General features: G+C 45.0%; 1 protein-coding gene across 4 annotated transcripts in view; it reads right to left on the reverse strand.

The window, feature by feature from the left end:
* ETV6 (ETS variant transcription factor 6) overlaps positions 1-12201 on the reverse strand; it is a 236070-nt gene that overhangs the window by 31386 nt on the left and 192483 nt on the right. For all 4 annotated transcript variants that reach the window (XM_059186081.1, XM_059186082.1, XM_059186079.1 and 1 more), the window contains one exon: positions 4461-4595. In XM_059186081.1, coding sequence (XP_059042064.1) covers positions 4461-4595 — 135 coding nt within the window. The remainder of the gene's footprint in view (positions 1-4460; positions 4596-12201) is intronic.

Consider the following 12201-nt stretch of genomic DNA (forward strand, 5'->3'; position numbering starts at 1 on the left):
TTGCTCCCCACAAAGAAATGACTCCTCTATTCTCTGGGCCATTTCCATGTATGGCTGGATAGAGAACTGAGGTCTGCTGTTTTGGTGCTTGAAGGTTCTCACTATCATGGTTCTCACTTATGATTTCTATGTCCACCAAGTGACAGAGCTCCCCCCCGAGCAACACATGTGTCTTCAAAGGGTATCCACTGTTGCAGAAACAATCACGACACTGCGTGTGTGAATATTTCCAAATGAAAGTGATTAAAAATCACCTCCCACTCTCTTAGATAGACACATGAGAGGGTGTGTCTAGAGAGCTGATGTATATTATAAGGGGGTCCCCCACAGGGGTCCTGGGATGAGAGCATAGGATCAACACGACTCTTGTTCCTTCGCTCTATGGACTGGAGCCTGTCCAGTCCGACAGGATAACTCTGTGGAGCTGGCCCCATTTGGAGACTAGCTCAACTGGAAACATATTTTGTATCGCTCAGTGAGCTTTTAGGGAATCATATGCAAGTAGCTTTAACACCAGAAGGGCTACTGGAGATCGAATATATACTTAGGGGCCAAACCTTTCTTGTAATTATTCCAAAGGAGCTAGAAGTAACTGATTTTAGAATCTAAGGTGTCAAAAGCAGTTGATATTATAACTGTGGGTGACAAAATATATTTATTTTATCATCATTTGCTGATCTGTAATTTCTAAAGATGTTTTACCTCCTCATTTTGGTGAAAGAAACAGTATCATTTTTTGGTTTTGTCTCCTTCCTATAAAACTATCTACCTAACATCTAACTCATTCATATTATGCAGATAAAATGAGGCATAACAATAAAAGAAAAGGAATCCACTTGGATTTCGGTCATGAGATAAAGGGATTGTGCCAGTCTTGGTTTGACCACTAACAGGGGTAATATTACCAGCAGGTCCCAGGAAGGTGAGACAAGGGAGGACGGAAGAGATGTTTCACCGATTCTGAGCAACACCAAGCGAAACACACTTTAGATTTTCCGGATTTTAGTTGCCCAAGGCCCTAATGGTAGGTAGAGAATGGGTCCATTCATCTTCCGATCACCCAGAGAGACCCAGACTTTGGAGGGAATGTAGGATTTGGGAGTGTAGGAGATCTGAGAACATTTGGTCTAAGCCCTGTCTCACAACTGGGGAAACTGAGGGCCAGAGAAGAGAAAGTCTGCCCTTACGCTTTGTTCTGGCAGAATAGAGGATTCGAGCCTGGTTTCCCAACTTCCAAACCCCATCCTTTAAAAAATATGATCGAAGCTGACTGTGCCTGCCAGGTGGTTCTGCTTTGTGCCTATTGCCCGGCTTACCTGCTGGAGGAATCCTGTCTCCCTGCCACAGTGGCTCGGTATGGGTGGGAGATTCCAAGGCTGCCTTCCTTGTAGAATACTGCATTCTATTCTCAAAAGTCAGTTAGGGAAGAGGGTGCCCATGCTGGTTCTCCTAGACCTGGGCGGTCAGTGGACGACTGCTGCACCCCAGGCACCACACGGTTTCAGAATCGTGTACAACACAGAGATTAACGACTGTTTACAAAAGAAAGGGTAACTGGCTTTCGTGGGATAGCCCACCTCACCCTTCAGAGTCTGGAGGGGAGCCTCGAAGCCACGTCCTGGCTCCGGGCACTGCCACACGGCTGCCTGGGAGGACGGTGAGATTTCAATGTCAGGCACTCACAGGGGCTGCGTGGGGAACTGCTGTTAGATTCAACAAGATATGTTTGGACTGGGATCTCAATTACCATTGTGAAATGATGAAGGTCTGAACCGGTTAAGTCAGCGGCCGTGATGAGGGGCAGTCGCGGGGAAGGGGGTAAATGAGGCTTTGTCTTTGCACACGTCCCTCCGCATGCCTCACTGTGCCAGGCCGCTGAGGGGCCACGTCTGCTCTCCTCTGGAATGTTCCTGCTCTCCTTCCTGTCATATTAGCTCTGTGTCAGGTCAGTGGCAACACACTTTTACAAAGGACTGTGCCCCCAGTGATGTGGAACAGACCCCAAGGGACAGCATATTCAATGTGTATAATCTCACGTTACAGATTTTTTTTTCCCCCCAGGATCTTTCTGTACGTTCACAAATGTCCATATTAGTGTTCTACCATTCACAAGGAAGTGGCATTAATTCTACAGACCGGTCACGTTGAGCTGGATAGTTTTTCTTTTTGGTGGAGAAAAAGGAATGAGGTGGAGGTTTCTGGAAGTAGGGACCTCGTACTGGCTGATTCTCCTCTCTGAAGGGTCCCCTTGTCATCACGGGTAGTCGGGTGACAGGTGGCCTGTGCATGTCACCTCCGTGCCCCGCACAGCTCTTCTCCGCTGATACCATCCAACAAAGACCTAAACTTCCTTTCTCACGTGTCCACCTGCTCACCTGAGAGAATGCGCCGTGTCTAAACAGGCATGGATTCTCCGGTCTTGAGTCCTGGCTGATGGCTTTAAAGAATGGTCTCTGAGAACACGCTACTTTTAAGAACCGGCTCTGAGGCTGAGCTCACTGGTCCCCAGGGTGATGAAGCCCTTGACTTTGGTCTCATTAGCATCATCCTTTTACCTACGGAGTCACCGCCACTGACATCCTAACGCTCGAAAGCATACAAAGCTTGTTATGGCACACGAAGCAGCACATCTGTATTTACTTGGTCTGAGGGTAGCTCTGAGAGTCAGCCTGGCTTTCTCTATTGATTAGCTCCTGCAAACGAGAACACCAACAAACACCTACTTCTGAGTCAATTCAAGGCGGAAGCATGTGCAGTGAGAGACCGTAAGCTTCCAAATGCATTTGGGAATAAAAAGAGGACTAGGAATTCCAAATGGGATTTTTTCTTTTTCTTTTTTTTTAAAATAATGAGTACAGGAGAGAGAGACAGGAGGACAAGAAAAAAAAAAAAAAAAGCCCATCACACACCTTTTGTATCCAAGGAGGCAAGCTACATAATATGATTCTTGCCTTAATGTCAAGCTTCAGTAAACCCACCTCCTCTTTTCTGGCATAGATGTTGGCTATTATGCAAGCCGGAAATGTACATGGCAGGAAGAGTAAAAGAACAGAGAAACCGAATTGGGGGATGGTGGGAAGGGGAGACAGCTGCTAAATTAAGCAAGGGTAAAGCCGGGGGAAGAAAGGATGAGAGAAACAGGCAGGGAGCAGGCAAGAGCCACTCGTTTATTCTCCCTCACGAAAGCAAGGGGGCCTGCTGTGAGCCACTTGGCACAAGGAAAGGATGGCGGTCGCCCGGAGTCAGGCTCTCTTTTGTGAAGTGTTAATTAAGAAAACAAATAACTTCTCATTTTTTAATTTGCCAACAACAAAACAAAACAAAAATATGGGCCCTGCTCTTAAGGAGGCGCAATCAATGTAAGGAAACACCCCAAGGAACCAGGCTTGGAGGCCCCGAGAAATCCGGTCCTAAGAGAAAGGACACATTGAAAAGTGTTACTCTGTGTCCCCAGGTCTGTTGTTTAACCCAGCAGCACGCAAATGATCATCACGCTTCTCGGAGGCACGAGGCATCGCTGCACCAAGGAAGATTTTGAGAACCTAGATCTGCACTCAAACACATGCTTTGGAATGATGTCCAGAGGCACTGTTCAAGTCTGGTCTTTTGTTTCTGTTTCCTACCGGTGTCTTTAGGACTGCTGGGGCTTACCAGGCACATCTGACGTAGGCACCTAGGCTGGGCACATTGTAAGAAACCGCCTTTGGTGCACAAAGCAGGAACCCCTAGTCCACCAGAGTTCACGGGCTTTGAGTCTGTCTTGCTCCCCCAGCTTTTATTACACTCTACTCACAAATTTTCAAAGACCCCCCTCTGCCATTACTGTTCTTCATCAAAGCCCTCTCCATTCTGGGTGCAATATAACGGGCTTGGACTAGCTCTGCAAAAGCAAAATGTTGATCGCTGTTGAAATGGGGGAATGGCTCACAGGGGTTTATTTATTTCATTCTATCTATTTGGGAGAAATCGCTCTTGTTTGACAGTTTCCAGAACAAATGTTGTGGGTGGGTGGGGGCGATAAGCCTTATAACCCAATTCATCTGAGGCCTCTCTTACTTCAGGGACTCACTCCATCCTACCTGTTCTCTCTGCTTGAAGGGCTCCCCACTTCATCCTTGCTTACCAGAACTCTGCTGGGCCAGCAAGGAAGCCTCCAGAACCGCCTGCTTCATGAGGCTGACCCTGATGCTTGGGCCGGGATCTAATTTTCCCTCCCACTGACTTACAGCTATGCTCTGATACTCAACCTTGTAGCTCATTTCTTTAGGACAAGAAGAGAACCAAGAGTCCCTCTCTTCCATCTCGGCGTTTCCCTTGGTGTCTTCTATATAGCGAGCACTCAACACATGTGGGTTCAAGGACAAATGAATGACGTGGATAAGAACAACTTATCAAATAAACAACGGCATCCCTTGGATTGTCTAAACCTCACGCAAGGAAAGGAAAGCCTCCTCTGGTACCTTCTTCATGGTTTTGATGCAGGATGACTTCTGGCTGTGTGTGTATAGAGTTTCCAGGATGGAAGAATGGTGAGAAAAGAATGCGAGGTTTTCTCTGCTTCAGAATATGCTGAAGGAGTTCATACAGCACATCACCTGGAAAGAAAAAGGAAAGAGAATTAGAGCAATGGGAATATTTCAGTGAACAGACTGAGCTTCGACCCTCTGGGTGGTGCTGGACTGAAGACGTACGGCGAGCCAGGTCCACGTGCTACCCACCCCCCTGAGCACACGGGGGACACTCAGAGGGTTGGAGGGATGTGATTGTTTTTTTCACTGGACTTTTGAAACTGTGCAAGTAATATATGAAAAAAGTTTTAAAAACTTTTTTAAAGTTTTAAAAAAACCAGAAAGAAAACAAAAATCACCCATAATCCTATCGCTGAGAGAAAAAAGTCCTATTCCCACCATCCATCTATGGTTTTAGAGTTAGAATCAGGCTTGTCCTAGTTTTGTATCTCTCTTTTTCCTGCTCCACTAGCTTCAAAATGAGGGCCCATCACGGGGATGCACCAGACTTTACTGGACATTTCAATGATTCCAATTTATTGCTATTATTCTTGTGAAAAAATATTCTTTTCAATCTTTGCTTGCATTTCAGATTAACTAAAGAAGGATTATGCAGTCACTAGTATGAAAATTTTTAATGTTTTAGAGAGCTCTTCCAACAGAAAAAAAAAAAAATTGCCTTTTGAACCCACCCTAATCCCAGGCAGGAAGAGAATGAGGACAAAAAAAATGCACAAGTCCGGTCAGAGGAGCTAACTAGTGAAGATACCCTCTAAAGAACTGGCACATTCTGGGATGCTTACCTCCTTTAAAAATATACACAGGCATTGTTCCAAAGCTCTACCGTCTCCAGAAGATCATCTCTAGATGTCAGCCCCTTGAGGAGGTTCGTAGGGGCTGGTCTGAGCTAGGGCCCTCTGTTCTGATATATTTGGTATTTAAAGTGTCCACTGAGTAGTTAATTAGGGGGAAAAAAAAAGCCCAAACCACAAAAAAGTCCCCCCAAACCTGCCATGGTCTTGTCCCACCCCTCTGGCTTAGATCCAAGTTCAAAAATGCAGGTGGGTGATTAATCTTTAAAATACCACAGGCTTTTCTGACTGTCCCCCTACGCCCTTCCACATACAGATATGCAATCAGCAATTGTACCAAATAATGGGCTTTTGTCTCTAATTTTAGCCATTTTAACAGATACTTTAATTAAGAACTTAATTTAACTGCATATTTTGGGCTATTGCTAAATTATTTTTTTCTTTTAAATTCTGTATGAACCTGAGAAACGCTCCATATTAATTCTTTTCTTTCTGCAGACCCCTTGTACCGAATAAAGTTCAAGGATGTTCTGTTCTAAGTGATTCTTTAGATGCCTTGGTATCTTTATTTTGACTTTGTTCCTTCCTCCACCTTCGAGTTTGGGTGGTATTAAGTATGACTTAGTGACACTATTTATTATTAGGATTCAATAAAGCAGAAGACTTTAAAGAGCTGAAGGCAAGCATGTCATTTGGGCATTTCCTGATGATGACATGAGCGAGAGGATGCAGAGGGGTTCCGCTCCAGACTTGGAAGAATGTTCTAGGGAAGGTAGAACCGTGGCACACACGAGTGCATTTTCTGAGCTGGGAAAGCTTGGAGCACTTCTAATCTGAACCTAGTAGTCATGGTAATGTCGTCTCTGACGAGAGGAGGATACAGAGCCTGAAATACAGTCCTATTTTAATGATTCATATTTTAATCGCTTACAAAAATAAGTCCCTAATCAACACTTTGTTTCTTTTGGTGTAGTGTAATGTCTTCCTGAACTTTCCTTAATTTACATGGCCTCACACCCGCTGGGTTTTATCCTGTGGGTTTGAGCAATGCTTTATTTCGGTAGTACGCAGAAAGAGAGAACGCAACACTGAAAAATGTGTTCCTGATGATTAGTATTACTAAAAAAAATGGCCAGTAATTAGTGCATCCATTTTGGAAGAGGAGGCCAGGAAATATAAATTTAGTGTCTGTGAGGGTGTTCAACTTTGCTCGCTCAGAGAGGCAGGCTGATGTGGGGAAGACACAGACTTGCAGATGTAGGCCGCTCTGACCCTCTGGGCCTGGTGACCTTGAACATGTCCCTAACCTCCCTGTGAAATGCAAAGGCCATCTACCTTCCAAGTCTGCTGTGTGGGTTCAACGAGGGAGTGTGGTGAAGCCCCTAGAGCAGGCGTGCTTGCTGCACGTGTTACGTGCCACCCTCTCCTCAGGGGTCACTCCTGGGGCTCCGGAAGCTTCGCTGTTTGCTGAGTCAAGTCCAGGCAGGTCACTTCTGTTTTGTGTTTCCATTTCTCTAAGCACATCCAGAAAGCGAGGCCACAAAGCAGAATGGGGAAGAGTCTAGGCTCTGGAGTCAGACTAGGGTCTTAGGCATGTCCTTTGCCCTCTGGAGGCCTCAGTTCCTTGGTCTACAAAACGGCCATGTTAACAGCATCTGCGTTATAGAATCCGTGTGAGGAAGGGATGAGCTCATCACAGGGCTTAGCAATCAGCAAGAACTCAGCAAACAGGAACTGTTTTTGTGACCTCCGCTCTCCCTGCCATCATCACTGTTCTTATTGATATTATGACAGCATGTAGGACAGACCTGTAGACCCTTAAGGTAGTCTCTTAAGGAGAACAAAGGAGTGTCTGGGTCATGGTCTTGTTCTGTTCCCCCTGCAGAAAGGTCAAAGGTTAATCGAGGCCATCTACCCATCTTGGCTTCTCTGCACCCCTCCTGCTGAACTCTTCCCCTGGGCCTGGTGGGCAAGCCCCCAGAAAGGCTGATAGGCGACCCCCTCCCCCGGACTCTCTCAGTGCTGGCTCTCTTCTGCCTCTCATCCCAAAGCTGGCAAAGGGAGCCGGGCAGACAAGGTTCATGTCTCAGTGTGCAAGAGAAAGCAGGGGAGGGGTGAACCAAATGGAATTCTGCCAGTTCCTTCCCTAAACCATAAGCCCGGGATGAGAACTAGTGAGATAACATTCCTAAGTGCCACCTAGGATGGCTGACTAATGGGTGTGAGCATGGGCAAAAGGTCCCACGTCCCAAGCCAGGAAAAAATTGATTCTGAAGACTGTAAATGATGGCCATAGATGGATCAGTCCATTCACAGACATATGTTTCCTCAGCAACCAGGGGCTCAGTTGGGGAATGTGGCTGGCTTACAAAGGCATCAGTACTATGGGGGAGAAACCAACTTACGGTGCACAGCCTGGGTATGTGTGGTTGGCAGTAATAGTGTGTGCCTGATAATAGCTTGGAATCTTAGGAAGGATTCTAGAGGTTACTTAGATCGACTCGAACTTGTGTTCAGTAGAAGTCCCCTGCCTCCCCTTCCCTTGCCAAGAAGTAGCTTTGGCTGAGTACTTCCAGGGATGGGCGGCCGGCCACAAACACAAGCAAACCATTTTTGGACGGCTCTAGTTGATAGAAAGTTCTTCTGTTGAGTTGGAACTTGGCCTCCCCTGCAAACTCGTGTACCTCAGTTCCCAGTCTTGGCTCTGGAACAACACAGAGCATGTGTCTTGTCTACAACAGTTTTCTAAATAAATAAAGACGTGCCCCCTCTCCCATCCTCTCCCATCTCTACTGCCTCCTATTCCCTCCAGCCCCAAGGCTGTTCTCTGGGTACCCTTGAAAATGTTCGTACCTACACGGAAGAGCGCATCTAAAAAGTAGTATTAACAAAAAGATCTCTGGAATAAAAAAGGATTAAAAAATAAGTTACATTTATTTGCTTGCTGAAAATAAAGAGCATGAGCCCTAGCACTGTATATCTAACTTAGCTGATGACCACTGGCTTGAATTCAAAAGGCACTTGTCAAAAAATTCTTGGCCCATTTGATTTGTGGTAAATCGTCTCTGTCTTCCCATAAAAGCAGTATCTACTGCTAACTGCAAAAGTTGCAAGGGAACCAAGGCTCCTGTTTAAGGGACAAGACCTATTGTTGGTTTCTCTCTGTATCTTCATGCACACGTGCATGGTTCACGTTGACACATATATGTACAGAGCGGGGGCTCCCAGGAAGCTAGTGAGTTGCAGGGCTTTCACCCGCATAGACTCCTGGGAAGAGCCCTAAAACCATCCGTGTCCCCCAAATTATAAGCTTCAGGCCCCATGAAACCTAGCTATCCCCCCGGGTGCGTGCACACACACGCACATGGATGAACATGCACCTCTACAACACAGAAACCCACAGACTAAACACACGTGTAATTCTGTAGTGGTGATCCCGATGTGAAAAGCCAGGCATCCACTCTGGGAATAAGAAATTCTATTATTGTATTGTGATCTATTTCGTCGGATAGTTGCAAGACTGAACAAACCTGCCACAAGTTGTCTTATCAATGTTCCTGGTGTCTCTGAAGACTGAGAACAGACAGATGCTGTTGGAAGGGGTGGTGGGGTTAAGGTTTCTTTCCTTCTGAGGAAAGAGCCCGGGCTCTGGGGCAAGAGGTCCCAGGTCCCCCTTGTCAGCTGCAAGCCCTCAGGCAAAAACTCTTTCTCTGTGAGGCTTAACTCTACGCTTAGTGAAACATTCTTTTGTCTCAACCGAGAATAATACCACAGACTTGGCAGGGCTGATATGAAGATCAAGTGAGATGATATGAACAAGCACCAGCCCCACGTCTGAGATAATGTGGGCTCAATAGATGGCACCCCTTGTGATCTGGTAATTATTCACAGACGTGTCTCAAAAAATCTGGAAACCATTTGCTTTGCTTCAACACTTTTGTATTTAAAGCGCCTATACAAGTTTCATGAAGTCACATTCATATGTATTGAAAAAGTGTTTTCCCGGCTGACATCATTTCACATAGACATTTCTAGCTCAGTCTCTCTCTCTCTCTCCTAGTTCACAATTGTATCTTCAACCCCTTTCTACGGGATTCTTCCCTCTGGCATTTAAACATTGTCCAGTTTTTCCTGTTTTCTGCACACACACACACACACACACACACCATCTCTTGTTCCCATCTTTCCCTCCAGGTACTCCTCCTGGTTCTCTGGTCCCAGCACAGCTAAGCTCAGCCATGGAGCTGTCCAACTCTATTCTTGCCACTTCCCTCTGCTTCTACTGCTGACCTCCTCGTGGTCAAACCAGAGGGCAATGGTCAGTACTTGGGGACTCTGCTTTTCAGCAACGTTCATCAGTAGTGTTCACTATCAGCCTCCTTCTAAAATACTTCATGGCTTGGGACATTCCTACCCCTCCTGGTTTTCTTTCAACTTCCTCCAACCCTGTAACAGTAAGGCTCCTGGTCTCCCACTAGTCTTTCTCTCCGGTAATCTCATCTACTCCCATGGCCTCTGTCAGCCCATCCACGCTAAATCTACTCAGGCCAGGCATTTCTTCTCAACTCTAGAACCTTCAGTTATCTCCTAGATACTTCCCTCTTGCATGACCTACAGATACCACACGGTTAATATGTTGAATGTGAAAGTCTTTACAACCCACATGGTATTTCCTAGTACAGTGAATGCCCAGTTGTTCAGACCAGAAACCCAGGAGTCATGTTTACTTAACTCCTCTACTTCTCTCATCTAACATCTAATCAGTCACCAAGACTCTCAGACTCTGCCTTCTATATGCTCCTGGCATCCTCCCTCTCTCCCTGTTGATCCCATCTTACTTCAGGTCACCATCATTGCTCTTGAATGCCAGCCAAGTCAACTGCCCACAACCACTCTTCCCCTTTGCCCTTTGTTGTGCCAATCTCTGCTTAAAACAGTTCTATCTGTCTATATCATAACCTTTAGGTCCTGAACATGATCTGCAAGCCCCTGTATAACCAATAACTATTGATGAATAGTCATCAAGCCACAGCATATTCTCCAAGATTCTTTAGCAAGTCCCATACTCTGGGTGGCTTGGGCACTTCCTGTTTTTACAATTACAAATAGGATTGCTAAGGGCATCTATCCCCACCCTACCCCCCCCCCCCCGCCATTAGACAGTGTCCTTGGGATACTTTCTTCAAATGGAATTATCAGTGAAAGAGTCTGATCACTTTTAAAGTTCTTATGCATTCCTTGTTCTGTCGAAGGCTGGACCTATGCATGGCATCACCTACAGGGCTACCCGAGGCCCCTCCCCTGGGGTTTCACTATGTTTAACTTCTCAAGTTCAGTAGGATGAAAGCAGAATTTTAACATTCTTAATATTTGCATTTCTCAGGTGATGACTTACTGTGCACATAACCTCATGTGAAGATTATCTGAAGTAACACATTCTTAAATTTGCACACTCTTCTCTTTTCTCTCTCTCTCCTGTTTTAATTCAGATTTTAATTTCCTTTTGACCAAATTGTTAACAAAACAAAACAAAACAAAACAAAAAAACAGTGCAAGGGTGGGAGAGATACGTTTCAGATTTGTCATCATATTCTCTCTGCTGGGTCCTTTCTGCCCATGGTAGATGTTCAGGATGAAGTCCAAGGCCTCAGGTCCTTCCGGTAAATTCAGCAGTGAGAATGTCAAGGCAGGCACTGGCCCAGGGAGATCCTGCTGGTGGCCATGACAGGCTCCTCCAACTGGGCAAATGCTTGGTTTTCCATCTCTGTTTAACCTTATTTTCTGAAAATTCCATTCAATTCACTTTTGCAGGCTGATGAAATGACAGGCCTTTTTGTTAAATACAGAGTGCCTCTGTAACCACAAACATAAGCTAGTCTTCTACTTAGGAATAAGTATCTGGGGTTTAGCTTGATATCTGTGTCTGAGACACAGAGATCCTGAGAAAAAGGGAGCTGGTTGTGGGAAAATCTGAATATTGTCTTTAAGACAAGAATAAACCAGTTAGGAAAGAGATACCGTAGGACAACTGCCTTTAGCTGGATGCGGAACATAAAGAGACACTATAGAGAAACAAAACAATAAGCCTGTGAGGAAATAGGAATATTGTAAAATAAGCATGCGCCATATTAAAGGAAGTATGTTTCAGACATTATAATATCACACCGTACGGCAGAGGGGTTGGTCATCACCACCGTTTCACGAATGGGAAAAGCGAAACTAAATGACTTTCTGTAACTGACCTATCTAAGCATTTCTCTGATGTGTGTACATTTTTTTCTTCCTTTTTTTTTTTTTTTTTTTGCTCCATTCACAGACAATGGAGAAGAAAGAGCCAATGCTGGGTATCTCAACCAAGGGTCATGCCTGCTGCAACTCCCACACTCCTCTGTGACCCATCCCCTCAGATTCTGCACCTTGATTCTAAAATAGCCTGTTGACCCAGACATTCAACCCAGCAAGTGCACCTACCATTGCTTAATAGAAATGAAAAAGCAAGTTGGTCCAATGAGGAACTTTAAGAAGATAAAGATCAGTATTTTTCACTCAACCTTGAAAGAAAATTTCAGTATATTTGAAGGTCACAAGCAAAGCATATTCCCAAAAACAAAGATTTTGGTGCATTGGAGAGGGGAGAAATAATTCTCAGAATTACATTCTGGCATGTTAAATGACTGATTTACTTAGTAAACCCATTATACATTTTTTGTTTTTTTGAAGGAACTTTGAAAATGGGCTTATTTCCCATGTTTTGGCAACAACAAATAGTCTAATATGAATTAAATTAAGATAACTTTTGGATTTTGTTGTTGTTCTCATAAAAAATGCGCACATAAATCCATTCCACCTCAATGTCTTATACTGGATAACTCTAAGTAAGA

This window comes from Mustela lutreola, chromosome 8 (assembly GCF_030435805.1).
Source record: "Mustela lutreola isolate mMusLut2 chromosome 8, mMusLut2.pri, whole genome shotgun sequence".
In the NCBI taxonomy this organism is placed as follows: domain Eukaryota; kingdom Metazoa; phylum Chordata; class Mammalia; order Carnivora; family Mustelidae; genus Mustela; species Mustela lutreola.